The 19,301-nt window shown below is 41.2% G+C and overlaps 1 protein-coding gene and 1 long non-coding RNA gene across 3 annotated transcripts; both read left to right on the top strand.

Moving 5' to 3' along the window:
* Positions 1–2,767: 2,767 nt before the first annotated feature.
* LOC132629462 (uncharacterized) lies at positions 2,768–19,294 on the top strand. Of its 2 annotated transcripts, none has more exons than XM_060345084.1 (6): positions 2,768–2,976; positions 3,066–3,153; positions 17,920–18,235; positions 18,314–18,567; positions 18,810–19,016; positions 19,096–19,294. In XM_060345084.1, the coding sequence occupies exons 1-6, from the start codon at positions 2,780–2,782 to the stop codon at positions 19,201–19,203; spliced, it is 1,170 nt and encodes a 389-aa protein (XP_060201067.1). In that variant the 5' UTR covers positions 2,768–2,779; the 3' UTR covers positions 19,204–19,294. The 2 variants fall into 2 exon arrangements, with proteins under 2 accessions (XP_060201067.1, XP_060201068.1); XM_060345085.1 differs by having other exon boundaries at positions 18,320–18,567.
* Positions 5,159–7,226, top strand: LOC132629461 (uncharacterized). The gene is made up of 3 exons (XR_009578244.1): positions 5,159–5,371; positions 5,935–6,000; positions 6,940–7,226. It is a non-coding gene; the product is annotated as an uncharacterized LOC132629461 (long non-coding RNA).
* Positions 19,295–19,301: the final 7 nt, after the last annotated feature.

Raw genomic sequence — 19,301 nt, forward strand, 5'->3', positions numbered from 1 at the left:
TAGGGTTTTTTTTCTTTTTTTCTTTTTTGGTGTTCTAGAAATTTATAGATTTTTTTTTAAATGCTAATATCTTTGGTGTCATTATTTGTGTTTTCTAGAAGAGATTAGTATGTTTAAGAGCCATATCATGGGATAGATACTAAAATATGTATCTCAGTTATAGAAGAGGTACTTGCTATGAGTTCTTGAGTGGCAGAAGACATTTCCTTAAGTTTTACCTGGTATGGCTGTACCAAATTTAGGCTTTCTATGATACATAAACTAGTTTAGATGGGTTTGGGTTCCATCAGTGTGCTTTTTCAATTAGAAAGTCATGTAGCTTGAAGTTGTTGCTGTAAAAGATAGATTGTTTTTACAAAATTCTTCCCATATAATTTTTGTTGGTAATAAAAATTCTTCCCATAAAATTCTTCCCATATGTCAGTTTTGTCTCTGCAGTTCTATTAGTTGTTTGGTACTTTTAGTACAACCCTTGACAGATTTATTTACTACTTGTGATGATTTAAGTTTGGGTTCGCTGGTGAAAACTTTTAGCTATTGATTAGTGATTTGGGACTTTTTAGTGATTAATCTGCTTTTGGCTTATTTTTTCCCCTTGTTTTTAGTTTAGAAAACTCTATTTTTTTTTAATTTTTTATAAAGTCCACTAGACTTGTGGGCCTAGGGCTAATTTTATAAATTTTCTAAAAAGCAGGGAAAAAACCCCAAAGGGAGAGTACAAGTAAGGGGGACTAAGCCTTACCTTACTAATCCTATGAGGCGAAGAACCTCTAATCTAACAAGAATGTAGGAAATATGAACTAGAAATGATCAAATAATCTATGATCATCAAAGAGTATAAATCACACTCTGTGATGATATTACACATTATAATGCTAAAATAATGAGAAAATAATACAAGAATAAAGATAGAATCCTTAATCTTTGAACTTGTAAAATCTTCTATATTCATTGAATTTTCCACCTTGTCTTGTTCTTCATGCCTTTCCAAAAAGTCTTGAAACTTTATCATTTCTTCTTGGATATTGCGGATTTAGTTGAAGTGGTAGGAGCTGCCATAGTCTTCTTTGCTTGTCTCATTGGTATCTGCCTTGGGACAAATTCTTCAGTCATTTTACCATCCCAGCTGCCCTTCCTTGCATGAGTTTTGTGTCTTTTTCCACTTTGCACATATCTAGGAGACAAGTCCCCATCCCTTGCAGCATTGAGAAAATTATGTGCAGTTGCTCTTCATCAAGATCAATTCTTCTTTCCTCACCCGCAACTGCTACTTGTAAATTTACGGTGTTCTTTTGTACGTTGACAACTTGAGTTTGCACAGCCTGGCTATGCTTTCCTCCTGAATTTAACGTAATCTGTTGCTGCTGAGTTTCCTGCACATTTGTATTGCCTTTGCCACCTGATTTTCCATGGGTAGAAACACTAGCAGGTTTCTTAGTACCACTCTTCTGTTTCTGTTGTGAACCAGATAAGATTAGTCCAGAATCTTTAACTGTATACTGCTGCTGCTTATGATTATTAGCCTTTGGAGTCACATTAGTTTCAAGTTCTTTGTCTATTGCTTGCCTTGTTTGTAACTCAACACCATTCAAATGAGATGGAGTAACTGAAGCACTCATAGTAGCATGAACTTGTTGCTGGTTGTGAACTATTTCCTCTGCCAACTTCTCAGCACTCATATCTACCTCTTGGCTAAATTCCTACATATTGCCACTTGAGATTTGCAAATTTGTACCAAAGACCTGTACTTTAGTGCCAGTTTCACCATCAATTTGCACCTGCTTCTGAGTGTCTCTAGCTATACCATATGTACCCTTGCCAAACATGACATGAACTGGCTCATGTAATGAATTTGAAGAATTATCAGATTGGTCAAAAACTTCATCCTTTCCTCTTGAAATTTCACCTTCTTCCATGTCTTCTTCCACTTGATCACTCCATAATATCCTCTCACCACTGTTGCCTTTATCTGAAGCAAAAGTAGTTGAAGGGGCATCTTGGCAGGCCATATTAGTAGTAATTATCTCCTCAACTGGTTTTGAGAAAGAAGATTCAACCCATTACTCAGTAGGAGATTGTTTCTTTCTCCCAGGAGTGAATATAACTGCATTAATACTCAAAGGTTTTTTCACACCTTTAGCTACCTCTACAGCCTGTTGAACATCTGAAACAACTGGTGCTGCAGCCAACTGTTTCTCTAAAGCTTCAACCTCATGTACCTCAACTAGTTGCTTTCCTGCAGCACCTAATTCTTTTACATAAGTTTTTCACTTTCTTAAAGAATTTACAGCTCCGAGATGGATTTTCATCAAATATTTCTCAATGTGTCAACCTCAAAGATCGCAAACTTTCAGGCTTGAAAAGTCATGATTGTCATGTTATTCTACAACATTTACTCCCACTTGCGATACGCGGTATGCTCTGCAAATCTGTGCTTGAACCACTTATTGAGTTGTCTATATTTTTCAACATGCTTGGAGCGAAATGCTTAAGAGTAGATGAGCTAGAGCAAATAGAAGCCCAAATTCCTATAACTCTGTGCAAGTTAGAAAAGGTCTTCATTCCTGCATTTTTTGATATCATGGTCCACTTGCCAATTCATTTAGCAAATGAAGCTAAGATTGCGGGACCTATTCAATATCGATGGATGTATCCAGTGGAGCGATGGCTATACTTTTTGAAGTCTTTTATTCGTAAAAGGGCTTGCCCAGAAGGCTCCATTGCAGAGGGATATTTAGCAACTGAATGTATGACCTTATGTTCAAGGTATTTGCATACGATGGAAACAAAATTTAATCGCAATGAACGGAATTATGATGGTGGTGCTATTGAATCTGATGGAGGTTTAGCAGTTTTTTCTCACCCTGAAAATTTTTTAGGCAGTGTCGACATAGCGGGCGTTCTTGATTCATCAGAATTTGAGCAGGCACATTTTTATATTTTGAAGAACTGTGATGAAATTCAACCATTTCTCGAGTATGTAATGACTCATTCAAATAATTTACTTTTACCTTTTCCATATTTTCTTACTAAAAATGACATGTTATACTTCAAATTCTTTGCAGAGAATTTTCACAAATTCCAGTTGATACGTCTAAAAACAATTCAGATATCGAATGGAATAGACAATTCGTTAGTTGGTTAAAAATAAAGGTGAGCAATTATGAATTTTTGTTTTTCAAACCGATTTGTGAATAGTAGTAGCTAAACTATGTACTTTATTGTGATAGGTTGAGGAATTGCACAAACACGATGATAGTAAGAAAATAAAAGATTTGCACTCATTGTCACGTGGTCCTCTGCCAGATGTGACAAGTTTCAAAGGCTATGTTACTAATGGATATAGGTTTCACGTGAAAGACCATGATATAGGTTTGAGAACTCAAAATTGCGGGGTGGTTGTAGTTGGTGAAACTGATGAAGAGAATAAAATATTGATTACTACGGAGAGTTAACTGAGATTCTTGAATTACAATTTACTGGGGGAAGAAGAGTGGTGTTGTTTCGATGTTTGTGGTTTGATGTGTTTGACCAAGAAATGGGAATTAAAGTAGATAAATATGGCTTCGTAAGTGTTAACCGCCAACGGTTTTTGAAAATAAATGAGCCTTTTGTATTAGCAAACCAAGCATCACAGGTATTCTATGCTAACGATCTTTCGAATAAAGGCTGGCATGTTGTACGAAAGGTTCAACCTCGTGATTCTTTTGATGTTGGGGAAAAAGAGGAAGATGATTTAGAGGAGCTACCAGGAATCTAGGAAGCAGTTGGGTGTGGAATAGCTAGCTGAAGAAATTACTAGGAGGGTTGTTAGTATCTCACAAATAATTCATTGGGGTCGATGGAATTTATTGATTTTACAAGTTTCAGTTTATGATTTGCAGTAAAGGATATTTTATTTGGTCACTATGTACTCATGTTTGGTTTCTGAGTTCTCATTTTTTTTTTACTATGGTGTTAAGTTGGATCCTAAAAATACTCATGTTTTGATTTATATTTTCAAGTGCTTCCTTCACGGTTCTCTGACTGGTTTCTATTACTGAAGTGCGCTATAATCATTGGCTGTAATGATTTTTGCCTAGGCTATATTTATTTGTTTGGTGGATTAAACATATGATGTATGCTAAGTTAAACAATAACAGTAAGATATTGTTGGCAGTAAAGGTATGAGTTATTGCCTTTATTATCAAATATAGATGACGCGCTTCAGTCTGCATATTCCTAAACCTTATTTGATTGATGTTGAACTGTTTTTTTTTTAAATGGAGTTGTTACCTGTTTTAACTAATGAATCTGTAGCACTATATACTTCATGGCATCAACTATGTCAAAGGCTAGAAGGAACTATAGAGCTTTAAACTTACGTAAGACATGTAGAACAACTATCAGAAACCTTCTTATAGTTTCACTGGTCATAAAGAAAACAGAAAACATGTATTGAACTTCACTTCCCTAACATTTTGCTTGTTGACACTGGAGTATCAGTGTATCGTGATGTGCACAGGCACTTCAGATCTATTGGATCAGGTTAACTTGATCAAGGCATTAGTCTATGATCTTTGCTATTTCACTCTAGTCTTCATTCAGTTGTTTAAATGGAAAGTTTGTCAAAGCTTTTTTAGCAACGTGGTCCTTCTTCTGTAAAGAGTTGTTTGAATGGTGTAGGGATGTTACCATGGCTTTTCATTATTGCCTCAATTTTTAGGTGGCTCTAATTTTAGAATTTTAATTGCAAATATATCGTGTAAAAATTCCAGGTGATTTCTCGTAAAATAGGAGTTGGTGTTTAATTTTGTTACGTCCCGTATTTTTAAAGATTGGGACAACCCGGATGAACTATGATAATTTAAGGCCAAGATTATTTCGGGATTTGAAGTCAGGACTTTTGACCATTTGATTTTATTTTTAGACATAAGTTATATATGAAATTGTTGGCATTGAACACTTAGGAAATTGGGACCTGAATTAAAAAAAAATTGGAAGTTGAAAACCATCCACCATTTCCATGTTGGCCGTGTATGATGGGAAAGGGACCCCACACAATTTTGTGTCATCTTTTAATTGGGACAACACCTTAAGGTGGGCCAAGGGAATTGTACATTTCACTTAAGTGATAAAAGATGACTTCTAGCCTTTATTTCCATTTCATCCACACTTAGGAAAAGGAGCAAAAGCTGGAAACCCCCATTAGAGGCTCACGGCCAGCCATAGCAAAAATCACCTTCCATTTCTTGTCCTTCAAAAATTATTTTGTTGATGCAAACCCGTTATTTTGAGGTCCCTAAGTAGCGTGGAAGCATCGTTGGAGCAATCAAACCATCATTTTTCATCTTTTGGAAACCCTAGGCTATTGGAAAGTTGAAGAAGAAAGGTAAGAATCCATTATGTTTTGTATGTTATAAAGGTTGTATGCTTGTTGTAGTATCTTATAATGGAGGAAAATCATGAAATAAAGTATGTTGTAGTTGAGGCTATATGTATGAGGCTTGGCCGTGGGATGGGTGTGTGTGTTGTGTTGTATTAGAGTGATGAATTAATGTCTAGTTAGTATATTATGATCATTGCAAGGTGAAGAACGATTGAGAATCATCCATATATGTATATGTGTAGTGTTAGTCGAAATGGGTCATATTATATGACAATGAACGAATTGATATCACTTAATGTTTTAGTCGTCGTCGAATTGAATTTATGAAAGTTGATAAATGATGACAAGAGAGCTATTATTGTTGAATTACCTTTCAGATTAATTATTAATGTTGTTAGGTTGGTTGTTGTGGTTGTGTTGATCGATATGGCCGAGTTAAATTCTCGGGGCAGCCTATTTACAGGGGAAATTCTGCCCGAATTTCTGTAGAATTAAGGGCGAAATTGGAATTTATTGCCCAATAAGTCTTTAGTTGATGTTTGGCATTTTTTTTGGCTTATTTTTAGATCGTGGGCAGCCTGAAGCCTAGTTTGGACTTAGCTTGAGTTGGATCATATTGGAGAGCGTTTGAGGTATGTAAAGTAACCTTTCTTTTGGCATGCCTTAGTTAAAGTAGGCCATGATACGAGCCTCTAGGAACTCTATTCTCGCAAATCCGAGCTTGTCTATGATTCGTATTTGTTTCCTTGGTATTCTTGGACGCATATGCCATAACATTGATCCTTTTATCCTCGGAGTTTATAATTAGTAAAGATTTCATGAAAGTTGATTTTTGGTTTCAAAACTTGTTCTTTCGCAATTCCAAAAGTTCAAACTCCCATAACTTCCTCAGAAAAGCTCGGATTGCTTCGAAATTTTCGTAGGAGTTTGTATGATATAAAATGAGTGTGTTTTTCATAGGCGGGCTCAGTTCGGGTCTATACTCGTCCGTGGGTCCCGCGACGCCCTTTATGTAATTTCGGTAACTTTGGGAAGAAAATGTTGTAATTATTGTTCCGATTTCAAATATGACTATTTTACTTATCTTTTGGATTTATGATAATGATTTTATGCATATGATTCCTCACTACTCCGCTCGTGCCCTATGATATCGTTCGCCGGTTCTCGGGCCGGTTCGGTTGTCGTGCGTATTATGATACATTCCGGTGTTATGCTGTGTTTATGGTTCACCGAGCTCCTCGCTCGAGGGCCGAGTTCCATATATGTTTGGCGTTAGGCTGTGATTGGCGTTATGCTGTGTTGTGATGTGTGCCGGGGATTCGGAGATTTGAAACTTTCTGGTGTTATGCTGTGTTATGGCGCCATCGACAGGCGGGCGACCATATTTTCCTGTGCCCTATGCATAATTTATACTTTGGAAATAAACATTTTGATATTTTTGGATATGTATTATTTTCCATACTTCTGATTCGATTACTGTTCAAGATTTATTTCTGTACCTTCTGCTTTGCATACTCAGTACATATTTCGTACTGACCCCCTCCTCCGGGGGCTGCGTTTCACGCCCGCAGGTACAGACGCACAGCCTGGTGATCCACCTGTTTAGGACACCCCGTTTCTGCTATTCGGAGTGCTCCTCTCATCCCGGAGCTTATATTTTTGGTATATACACTTGTTAGTGCATTTATACATATTCGTTCATGGGTACGGCGGGGCCCTGTCCCGTCATATGATTCTGTCGGTCTGTTTAGAGGTCTGTGGACATGTTTGTGGGTTAGGGTCTTTCTGTACGGATGCGTGCATATGTTGTGTTTGGGCGATCCCATTCGCCGCGGCGGCCGGTCCGTATATGTTTAAATGTTGCTTTGTTAGCCCTGTGTGGCCTTTGTTGGTATTATCTGTGCGCAGGGTTAATTTGGATAGTCCGTAAAACAAAGGAAACTCTGTCGAAATTTTTCTGGAAATTATCTGAATTTGAAATATAGCCTTGTCGTCTTCTGCTATATACTTGAATACGTTTGATAAAATTTGAGATAGCATTTGATAGATGTGTTTGGGTGCCCAGATCGGGCACTAGTCACGGCCTACGGGGTTGGGTCATGACAGAAGTGGTATCAGAGCGGTTGTCCTCGGAATGTCTACAGACCGTGTCTAGTAGAGTCTTGTTTATCGGTGTGTTGTGCACCACATCTATAAACAGGAAGCTACGGGACATTAAGGGTGTTTCCTTCCTTTGAATCTTAGATCGTGCGATAGAGTTGTGCTATTAGGATTATTCTGTTCTGATCCGTTGTTGTTTTCTTTCAGTGATGCCTCCGAAGAAGGCGATGGCCGCCCAGAAGAAAAAGGGCGTGGTAGGAGAGACCAGCCGGGCTCAGAAGGGTACTCGGACCCTTGCTCAGATGATGCGTGATATTGCGTCCCGGCCAGCAGACTCTACTACATCTTCATCATCAGAGGAGTCTGGAGCACCAGTCGCTGCCACTAGGGGTCGGGGGGCGGCTACACCATTAGCTCCAGAGGCTCCAAAGGTCGCGCCTCCAGTTCCCCAGCTAGGGGCGGACGATAGTACCCTGCGAGAGGCAGTTCAGCTATTGACTCGACTGGTAGCAGGGCAGGTTCATAGACAGGGAGGCGGAGATGGTCGGGCAGACAGGCGCGACAGTTCGAGGGCCTGTGATTTTCTGACCTGTGGCCCCCCAGAGTTCTTCGGGTCAAAGCCCGCAGAGGACCCTCATGAGTTTATTCGACAGATGCAGCGGACCCTCCGATTGATTAGTGCTTCTGATACAGAGTCAGTTGAGTTGGCGTCATACCGGTTGCACGACGTAGCAGCCAATTGGTACGAGTCTTGGATGCCGTCCAGAGGTGAGGGTGCCCCTCCAGCCGTATGGGATGAGTTTACAGAGGCCTTCATGGCCCACTTTCTACCTCCGGAGGTGAGGCGCGCCAGGGTGGACCGATTCCTGCTGTTGAAGCAGCGGGGCAGGCCGATTCGGGAGTACAACTTAGAGTTTGATTCACTGGCCCGATATGCACCCACATATGTAGCTACCATGACTGACCGGATGCACCGATATATAGTGGGGCTGGATCTGTATTACGTTGACAGTTGCCTGGTATTGGCGGCCCAGCACGGTATGGATATTGCCCGTATACAGGCCCACGCCCAGGGCATGGAGGATAGACGCAGGGGGCGCCAGCCTGACAGAGTTGATGATAGGGGCCAGCCCAAGAAGGCTAGATCGTCCGGGTATTCTGGGGATTTCCGAGGCAGACAGCCTCAGCCGCAGCAGCAGAGCAGATATCCTTCTCAGTCATCACGGGGTACACCCCCACAGTTTACCAGCAGGAGATCTGAGGGTGCCGGATATTCAGGGGCAGGCCCGAGCTCCAGGGCTTCAGGTTCACAGTTGGACAGAGGTTCCAGCAGTCAGATGAGGCCACCCAGACCTTCGTGTTCCTACTGTAGGAGACAGCACCCGGGGGAGTGTTTCCGAGCTACGGGTGCATGCTTTGTTTGCGGCCGTCAGGGCCATCAGATGAGAGACTGTCTGGCTAGAGGTGGTGCAGGCGGCGCAGCTCAATCTACCGGGTCATCCGGTGGCTCATCGTCGGCCTCAGTAGCTATGCGCTCTGCGGGGCGGGGTACACCAGCATCAGCAGGCCGAGGCAGGGGTAGTGGTGGAGTTCCTGGTTCTAGCGGTCCTTCGAACCGCATTTATGCATTTGCCAGCCGACAGGACCAGGAGGCATCGCCTAATGTCGTCACAGGTATATTACTGGTTTTCCCTCGAGATGTGTATGCATTGATTGATCCTGGTTCCACATTATCGTGTATTTCTCCCCTTTTTGCTAATAAAATTGGGATAGAATCTGAGTCGATAGGGCCTTTTGAGGTAGCGACACCAGTAGGGGATCCTGTTATAGCCAGTCAGATTTATAGAGATTGTTCAGTGATTATTTGTGGCCGCTGTACTAAGGCGGATCTGGTAGAGTTAGATATGACTGAGTTTGATGTGATTATGGGTTTGGATTGGCTAGCTTCTTGCTATGCTACTGTTGACTGTCAAAAGAAGATAGTCCGTTTCTAGTTTCCGGGGGAACCAGTTATAGAATGGGCAGGTAATACAGCTTCGCCGAGGGGTAAGTTTATTTCATACCTCAAGGCTGAGAAGTTTATTTCATACCTCAAGGCTGAGAAAATGATCAGAATGGGATATATTTATCATCTGGTCCGTGTTCATGATTTAGAGGCAGAGGCACCGACTGTTCAGTCAGTCCCAGTGGTTAATGTATTTGTAGATGTATTCCCAGATGAGCTTGCAGGTCTTCCCCCCGAGCGGGAGATAGAATTTGCTATTGATTTGTTGCCAGACACTCAGCCCATTTCTATTCCTCTGTACAGAATGGCACCATCAGAATTAAAAGAATTGAAAGAACAGCTGAGAGATCAATTGGAGAAGGGTTTCATTCGGCCTAGTGCGTCACCCTGGGGAGCTCCGGTATTATTTGTGAGGAAGAAAGACGGCTCGCTGAGGATGTGCATTGATTATCGGCAGTTGAATAAGGTAACCATCAAGAATAAATACCCCCTCCCCAGGATTGATGATTTGTTTGATCAGCTGCAAGGTGCCAGGTACTTCTTGAAGATAGACTTGCGGTCAGGCTATCATCAGGTACGGGTACGAGAGGCTGATATTCCCAAGACAGCATTCAGGACCCGATATGGGCACTATGAATTCAGAGTCATGTCTTTTGGGCTGACAAATGCCCCAGCAGTATTTATGGACCTGATGAATCGGGTATTCAGACCGTTCTTGGATTTGTTTGTGATCATATTTATCGATGATATTCTGGTTTATTCTCGGTCAGAAGCAGAGCATGCGGACCGTTTGAGGACGGTACTTGGCACACTTCGGCACCAGGAATTATATGCTAAATTTTCTAAGTGTGAATTCTGGTTATCTTCAGTGGCATTTCTGGGACATATTATTGGGGCTGATGGCGTCCGGGTGGATACCCAGAAGATCGAGGCCGTAAAGAATTGGCCTAGACCTACGACGCCGACAGAGGTGCGTAGCTTTCTGGGATTGGCTGGTTATTATCGGAGATTCGTGGAAAAATTTGCTTCCATTTCAGCGCCTTTGACAAGGCTGACTCAGAAGGGAGCTAAGTTTCAGTGGTCAGATGCTTGCGAGCGTAGCTTCCAGTTGCTGAAAGAGAAGTTGACTACGGCTCCAGTCCTGACTCTTCCCGAGGGTCCAGATGGGTATGTGATTTATTGTGATGCCTCTGGTATTGGTTTGGAATGTGTGTTGATGCAGCACGGCAGGGTGATAGCTTATGCTTCCCGGCAGCTCAGAAAACATGAAAAGAATTATCCTACTCACGATTTGGAGCTGGCCGCGGTCATTCATGCTTTGAAGATGTGGAGACATTATTTATATGGGGTTCACATTGATATTTATACAGATCATAAGAGCCTTCAGTACATCTTTAGGCAAAAGGAGTTGAACTTGCGACAGAGGAGGTGGTTAGAGTTGTTAAAAGATTATGATGTTGATATTCTCTACCATCCGGGGAAAGCTAATGTTCTGGCAGATGCACTTAGTCGCAAGTCTATGAGTAGCCTAGCAGACGTGCCATCAGGGAGGAAAGAAATGGTTCGCGATATTCATCAGTTGGCTAGTATTGGAGTTCGCTTGGCTGATTCTGGAGATGTTGGGGTTTCGGTTCGAGGTATTGCTGAGTCCTCTATTACAGAAGATATTAAGCGGCATCAGTATGAGGATCCTATTCTGGCACAGTACAGAGATGCAGCTCTGGCACAGGAGAAGACTCCGTTTGAGATTTCACCTGATGGAGTGTTATTTCACAGAGGCAGATTGTGTGTACCTGACGTTGCAGGGTTGCGGCGACAGGTTATGGGCGAGGCACATTATGCCCGATATTCTGTTCACCCAGGGTCGACGAAGATGTACCATGATCTCAGATGCCTATATTGGTGGGACGGTATGAGAAGAGATATAGTAGAGTTCATTGCCCAATGCCCAAATTGTCAGCAAGTAAAGATTGAGCATCAGAAGCCCGGTGGGTTATTACAGGAAATGGAAATACCAGTGTGGAAGTGGGAAGTAATTAATATGGATTTCATTGTAGGCTTGCCTCGCACTCCACGGAGGTACAACTCCATTTGGGTTATCGTTGATCGGCTGACAAAATCAGCCCATTTTCTTCCAGTTAGGACTACATACTCAGCTGAAGATTATGCCAGGCTATATATTAAGGAGATTGTGAGACTGCATGGAGTTTGTCACGACCCAACCCCGTGGTCCGCGACTGGTACCCTAACCGGGTACCCGTACATACCTACCTGACCGAATTTCGTATCATACATTTTTTTTTTCAAACAGATGTTACAGAAGTAGGCCGATACAGATACGACACGCGCGCAAACATATATATATATATATACCTGAACATGCAGACATTTACAGATAAGCCGATAAGGCTAACATACAGACGAAACCCGTAACCCACACATCTATCTACAGGCCTCTACAGACATACAGAATCAGATGACGGGACAGGGCCCCGCCGTACCCGGAATTTCCACACATACAGAACATACGAAAAACATAAGATATATACCAAAAGTTTACGCTCCGGATCAAAGGAGCTCTTCGAACAGCAGAGTCAGAAACCTACGTTGGCGGCGTATCCCCTGGTGCGTCTGTACCTGCGGGCATGTAGCGCAGCCCCCGAAGAACGGGGGTCAGTACGAAAAATGTACCGAGCACGTAAAGCAAAAACATAACAGATACAATCATAGTCCGAACCGGAGTCACAGAAATATAACAGACAGAACCATACATCAGACAGACGGGCAGAGTCATGATCCAGACAGACTTACAGAATCGTGGTCCATACAAATAAACAGAATCATGATTCGGACAGACCGATGGAATCATAATCTGGACAGACGAGCAGAATCAGAATCCATACGGACATACAAAATCAGAATCCATACGGACATACAGAATCAGAATCCATACGGACATATAGAATCAGAAGCCATACGGACATACAGACATAGTCGTAATTCAGACGGACAGACAGAATTATGCATGCAGAGTAGTGCAGAGTAATACTGAACCATACAGAATCATACAGAGGCATGTGCTTATATAAATACTGATGGCACATGCATACAGACATACAGATTCCGGCCCTGTCTGGGGGCGCGGTAACAGAACCCGGCCCTCTTAGTACGGGACGCGGTGGACAGACAGAATCAGATCAGATCAGATCATATCATATGCCATCCTGGCCGCCATCCCCGTACACAGATCATAATATCATAATCATACAGATATAACAGATCCCGGCCCGCACACCGAGGGACGCGGTGAACAATACAGAGGAATATGCACGATAACAGAACCTGGCCCGGGACGTAGTGAAGGAATGCATTGAGACAGCCACGAACAGATCCATGAGGAACCACATACATACAGACTCACATACCAACTCAATCAGACTGAAGGGTGCCAAATGGCGAGCCAAAATCAGAGTATCCAGATAGTATGCATAGTACGCGCCTACATCCTACTTGGGAAGGCACGACAGATCATTATCAGAATTGAATTATTAGATGTTCAGAAGTCATTTTGTAAGAATTTCATAAAAATAGTTGTATCACAATCAAAATAATAGTTCAATTGTTTTCTGAGAAAATCGGACAAAATGGAAGTATTTAAAGTATTACAGAAGATATCGGGCCTTGTGGGCCCGCCTCGGACCAACTCGAGGCAACATATGTAATTTACCGATAATAGACCTTATGAGGTCATCCGTAATCGTTTGGAAGTGTTCCGACTCCGTTTAGGGAAGTTTCATACAAAAATTCATTTTAAAGGCAATTGTAAGAAAATAGCTTCAATTGGGTTGAAGGAATTGGAGCGGTTTTCCGTCTCGAATTCCGGGGAACGGAGTCGTACTTAAGGCTCGCGGCCGAGCCTATCACATCCAGAACATGCCTAGGAACAAAGGGAAATGCTTCACATACCTCGATAGCGCCTTACGCTCGCTTGGCGTCGACTTCAATTTCGTCCAAAATCTAGAAATGGTCAAGTTTACCATTTGTTAGTTTCAAACTTTTCAATAATTCAACTTAACACATACTAAAACATACATACATATATTTCATGGCATAGGAATGGTAAAATTCTTACCTTTTCTTCAAGTTTTTTTTCACTTGTCACCAAGGTCACCTTTGGCCTCAATATTTATACCACTTTGTAGAGGGCTTTGTGCTTAGTAAGAATTCAAGAAAATTATAGATTTTTGCATCAAGATTTGAAGCTTGGGATTTTTTTCTTTCCTTTTCTTTTCTCTTCTCTTAAACACGAAATGCCCTCTCTCTCTCTTTGGTTTTTTTTTTGTTTGTTCTTGATTCCTTTTTCTTGAAGCTTCTTGACACTTATCCATGTATAAATAATTAACCTCTTAATTAATTTATGATGGGTTTGGCACTTACTTATGGCCGGTTGGGCCTCTCCCCAAATGGGCCTCATTTTCTCTTATTTTCTTTTGAGCCCACTTGGCTAATTTTGTAATTTATGGAGCAAGTTTCCAAAATTCCGATTTTTGCTCTTGGCCACCTTTCGAAATTCCACACCATCATATTCATAACCTATATATCCACACCAAGTAAGGTCCAATTGTGGCCTTATTCATTACAAGTCAAATTATCTCGAATTTTCGAATAAGCAAAAATGTCGGATGTAACAGAGTTCCTGTGTCTGTTATTTCCGATAGAGGTGCCCAGTTTACAGCTAAGTTCTGGAGATCATTTCAGGAGGGATTGGGGACCCAGGTGAGCCTGAGTACAGCCTTCCATCCCCAGTCCGACGGACAGGCCGAGCGCACGATTCGGACATTGGAAGATATGTTGCGTGCCTGTGTTATTGATTTCAGGGGTAGCTGGGATGACCATTTACCGCTTGTTGAGTTTTCTTATAATAACAGCTACCACTCCAGTATTCATATGGCACCATATGAGGTTTTGTATGGCAGGAAATGCAGATCTCCGATCGGTTGGTTTGACGTGGGTGATACTCAATTAATGGGCCCAGATGTAGTCCAGCAGGCGGTCGATAAAGTGAAACTGATCCGAGAGCGACTATTAGCAGCCCAGAGCCGACAAAAATCTTATGCCGATAAGCGACGTCGACTGTTAGAGTTTCAAATTGGCGATTGGGTGTTCCTGAAAGTGTCACCGATGAAAGGTGTTAAGCGATTTGGCAAGAAAGGAAAGCTCAGTCCGAGATATATTGGACCTTATCTGATTATTCGCAAAATAGGCAAGGTGGCCTACGAATTGGATTTGCCAGCTGACTTGGGAGCGGTACACCCGGTATTTCATGTTTCTATGCTTCGTAAGTGTATTGGTGACCCTTCCAGAGTCTTTCCTGTAGATGATATTCAGGTCACAGAGGAGCTATCTTATGAGGAGCAGCCTTTAGCCATATTGGATCGCCAGGTAAAAAGGTTGCGGAACAAAGATATGGCTTCGGTTAAACTGCTGTGGCGGAACAATAACCGAAAGGAAATGACCTGGGAAGCTGAAGAGCATATGAAGAAGAAGTATCCTCATTTATTTTCAGAGCCTTCAGGTAATCCAAATTCTTTGTTTTCTTATGATTGATGTGTGAATGATTTGTTAATGTTGACTTTAAGAGAACCTCCCCTGAATTTGAGTGGGATCCGTAGAACTAATCCAACATTCGAGGACGAATGTTCTTAAGGGGGGAGGATGTTACGTCCCGTATTTTTACAGATTGGGACAACCCGGATGAACTATGATAATTTAAGGCCAAGATTATTTCGGGATTTGAAGTAGGGACTTTTGACCATTTGATTTTTTTTTTGAGACATAAGTTATATACGAAAATGTTGGCATTGAACACTTAGGAAAATTGGGACCTCAATTCAAAAAAAAATGGAAGTTGAAAACCATCCACCATTTCCATGTTGGCCGTGTATGATGGGAAAGGGACCCCACACAATTTTGTGTCATCTTTTAATTGGGACAACACATTAAGGTGGGCCAAGGGAATTGTACATTTCACTTAAGTGATAAAAGATGACTTCTAGCCTTTATTTCCATTTCATCCACACTTAGGAAAAGGAGCAAAAGCTGGAAACCCCCATTAGAGGCTCACGGCCAGCCATAGAAAAAATCACCTTCCATTTCTTGTCCTTCAAAAATTATTTTGTTGATGCAAACCCGTTATTTTGAGGTCTCTAAGTAGCGTGGAAGCATCGTTGGAGCGATCAAACCATCATTTTTCATCTTTTGGAAACCCTAGGCTATTGGAAAGTTGAAGAAGAAAGGTAAGAATCCATTATGTTTTGTATGTTATAAAGGTTGTATGCTTGTTGTAGTATCTTATAATGGAGGAAAATCATGAAATAAAGTATGTTGAAGTTGAGGCTATATGTATGAGGCTTGGCCGTGGGATGGGTGTGTGTGTTGTGTTGTATTAGAGTGATGAATTAATGTCTAGTTATTATATTATGATCATTGCAAGGTGAAGAACGGCTGAGAATCATCCATATATGTATATGTGTAGTGTTAGTCGAAATGGGTCATATTATATGACAATGAATGAATTGATATCACTTAATGTTTTAGTCGTCGTCGAATTGAATTTATGAAAGTTGATAAATGATGACAAGAGAGCTATTATTGTTGAATTACCTTTCGGATTAATTATTAATGTTGTTAGGTTGGTTGTTGTGGTTGTGTTGATCGATATGGCCGAGTTAAATTCTCGGGGCAGCCTATTTACAGGGGAAATGCTGCCCGAATTTCTGTAGAATTAAGGGCGAAAGTGGAATTTATTGGCCAATAAGTCTTTAGCTGATGTTTGGCATTTTTTTTGGCTTATTTTTAGATCGTGGGTAGCCCGAAGCCTAGTTTGGACTTAGCTTGAGTTGGATCATATTGGAGAGCGTTTGAGGTATTTAAAGTAGGCCATGATACGAGCCTCTACGAACTTTATTCTCGCAAATCCGAGCTTGTCTATGATTCATATTTGTTTCCTTGGTATTCTTGGGCGCATATGCCATAACATTGATCCTTTTATCCTCGGAGTTTATAATTTGTAAAGATTTCATGAAAGTTGATTTTTGGTTTCAAAACTTGTTCTTTAGCAATTCGAAAAGTTCAAACGCCCATAACTTCCTCAGAAAAGCTCGGATTGCTTCGAAATTTTCGTAGGAGTTTGTATGATATAAAATGAGTGTGTTTTTCATAGGCGGGCTCAGTTCGGGTCTATACTCGTCCGTGGGTCCCGCGACGCCCTTTATGTAATTTCGGTAACTTTGGGAAGAAAATGTTGTAATTATTGTTCCGATTTCAAATATGACTATTTTACTTATCTTTTGGATTTATGATAATGATTTTATGAATATGATTCCTCACTACTCCACTCGTGCCCTATGATATCGTTCGCCGGTTCTCGGGCCGGTTCGGTTGTCGTGCGTATTATGATACATTCCGGTGTTATGCTGTGTTTATGGTTCACCGAGCTCCTCGCTCGAGGGCCGAGTTCCATATATGTTTGGCGTTAGGCTGTGATTGGCGTTATGCTGTGTTGTGATGTGTGCCGGGGATTCGGAGATTTGAAACTTTCTGGTGTTATGCTGTGTTATGGCGCCATCGACAGGCGGGCGACCATATTTTCCTGTGCCCTATGCATAATTTATACTTTGGAAATAAACATTTTGATATTTTTGGATATGTATTATTTTCTATACTTCTGATTCGATTACTGTTCAAGATTTATTTCTGTACCTTCTGCTTTGCATACTCAGTACATATTTCGTACTGACCCCCTCCTCCGGGGGCTGCGTTTCACGCCCGCAGGTACAGACGCACAGCCTGGTGATCCACCTGTTTAGGACACCCCCTTTCTGCTATTCGGAGTGCTCCTCTCATCCCGGAGCTTATATTTTTGGTATATATACTTGTTAGTGCATTTATACATATTCGTTCATGGGTACGGCGGGACCCTGTCCCGTCATATAATTCTGTCGGTCTGTTTAGAGGTTTGTGGACATGTTTGTGGGTTAGGGTCTTTCTGTACGGATGCGTGCATATGTTGTGTTTGGGCGATCCCATTCGCCGCGGCGGCCGGTCCGCATATGTTTAAATGTTGCTTTGTTGGCCCTGTGTGGCCTTTGTTGGTATTATCTGTGCGCAGGGTTAATTTGGATAGTCTGTAAAACAAAGGAAACTCTGCCGAAATGTTTCTGGAAATTATCTGAATTAGAAATATAGCCTTGTCGGCTTCTGCTATATACTTGAATACGTTTGATAAAATTTGAGATAGCATTTGATAGATGTGTTTGGGTGCCCAGATCAGGCACTAGTCACGGCCTACGGGGTTGGGTCGTGACAAATTTAGTGTTGAAAATTTGGTGAATGATTTTTCTCTTGTTAGGTGAAACTTACAATTACTCTGCCATTTTTGTTTTAGGTTGACATGAATCCATCAAAACTTGAGAACTCTGGAATGGGATCAACGTTCAAGACTAATAAGCATGCATACATTCCACCTGGTGCCTTAGCAAGTAGACGAGGGAAAAGCTTAAAACCTTCGGGCTCCGTAAGAGTAATGGCTGAACAAAGAACTCCAATTGGCCAAAGTAAAATTTTTAATGCATCCACATCTTATCAACATGAGCCAGCACAGAATAATATCCTTGTACCTCCTGGTTTTGATCAAATTGAAGATGATGTTTCCCTCTCTACAGAAGTTGAAGGGATGCAAGATACTCAGACAAACGAAACAAGTATTTTTCTTGTCTCGGATTGTATTTTTGTTGTTGTTAGTGTAATGAAACTCTATTTTATATCTGACAGAAATTAAGTTGTAGGTCCTCGTGAATCTGAGAAAGCAAAAAAGGTGAGAGGAAAGAACATTTGTAAAAATGTTGCAAGACTCAAACCTGGAGAAAAGTTGAGCGTCACTTTTTACCAGAATCGAGCTGTTGGGAAGCATGCTACCTCGTTTGTGAGACACTTAGGTATTTTAGTTCGTGATCGTAATATGTGCCCATTGAGGGTACACTCCTTGAAGGACATCGAAGAGGTTAAGCTAGAACACATGTGGAATGCTGTTACTGTAAGAATTTAGAGCACTACTTTTTTTTAATTTTTTCAAGCTAAATGATGGTGATATGTTGACTATTTGGTTCTGCACATAAGGTGAAATTTTATCAACTGAACTGTGACAGACATAGTTATCCAATTGTGCCGTGACAGTAGTTTTCATGCTTTAATACTTTTAATTTTCATGAAAACTACTTGAACCGCGTAATCCATCCTTTATGATAGCATGGAAATGATACTTGTGAAATATTTTAGGATAAATTTGTCTGTGACAACATGAATGATAAAAAAGAACATGTCTTACAACATATGAGAAGGTTATGGAATAACTGGAGAGGATCACTGCACAATAATATGAAGTCTAAGCCATTCCGCGATGCTCTAAAAGATGTGCCAAGGGAGATAAACGAAAGTGATTGGGAATGGCTGGTTAAGGAGCATTTCTTAAGTGACAAGTTTAAGGTATGGCTTAATAGCTGCTATTTATTAACATGTTATTTTTATGGCTGACTATAATTTTGATGGTGTGTTGTTAATATAGGAAACAAGTACAAAAAACTCCGTCAATAGGTCTAAGTTGAGAATGCCTCATCGTACGGGTAGTAAGCCTATTAGACAGATAACATATGAATTGGTAAGTAAATCTTGAAATCCTTTAAGAAGCTCCTTCTTTGTTAAAATGATTGCTTTTACCTGTTTGTTTATATGCGAAGGGAGGTAAAGATTGTAAACCACCAAGCATGGATC

Source organism: Lycium barbarum, chromosome 2 (genome assembly GCF_019175385.1).
Source record: "Lycium barbarum isolate Lr01 chromosome 2, ASM1917538v2, whole genome shotgun sequence".
NCBI classification, from domain to species: domain Eukaryota; kingdom Viridiplantae; phylum Streptophyta; class Magnoliopsida; order Solanales; family Solanaceae; genus Lycium; species Lycium barbarum.

Excerpts from the sequence above, each read along its gene's own strand:
- LOC132629462 (XM_060345084.1), top strand. The coding sequence starts at position 2,780 with ATGGAAACAAAATTTAATCGCAATGAACGGAATTATGATGGTGGTGCT. Across the intron at positions 3,154-17,919 it reads TTAGTTGGTTAAAAATAAAG|GTTGACATGAATCCATCAAA; the intron begins GTGAGCAATTAT and ends TTTTTGTTTTAG. Across the intron at positions 19,017-19,095 it reads TCTTAAGTGACAAGTTTAAG|GAAACAAGTACAAAAAACTC; the intron begins GTATGGCTTAAT and ends TTGTTAATATAG.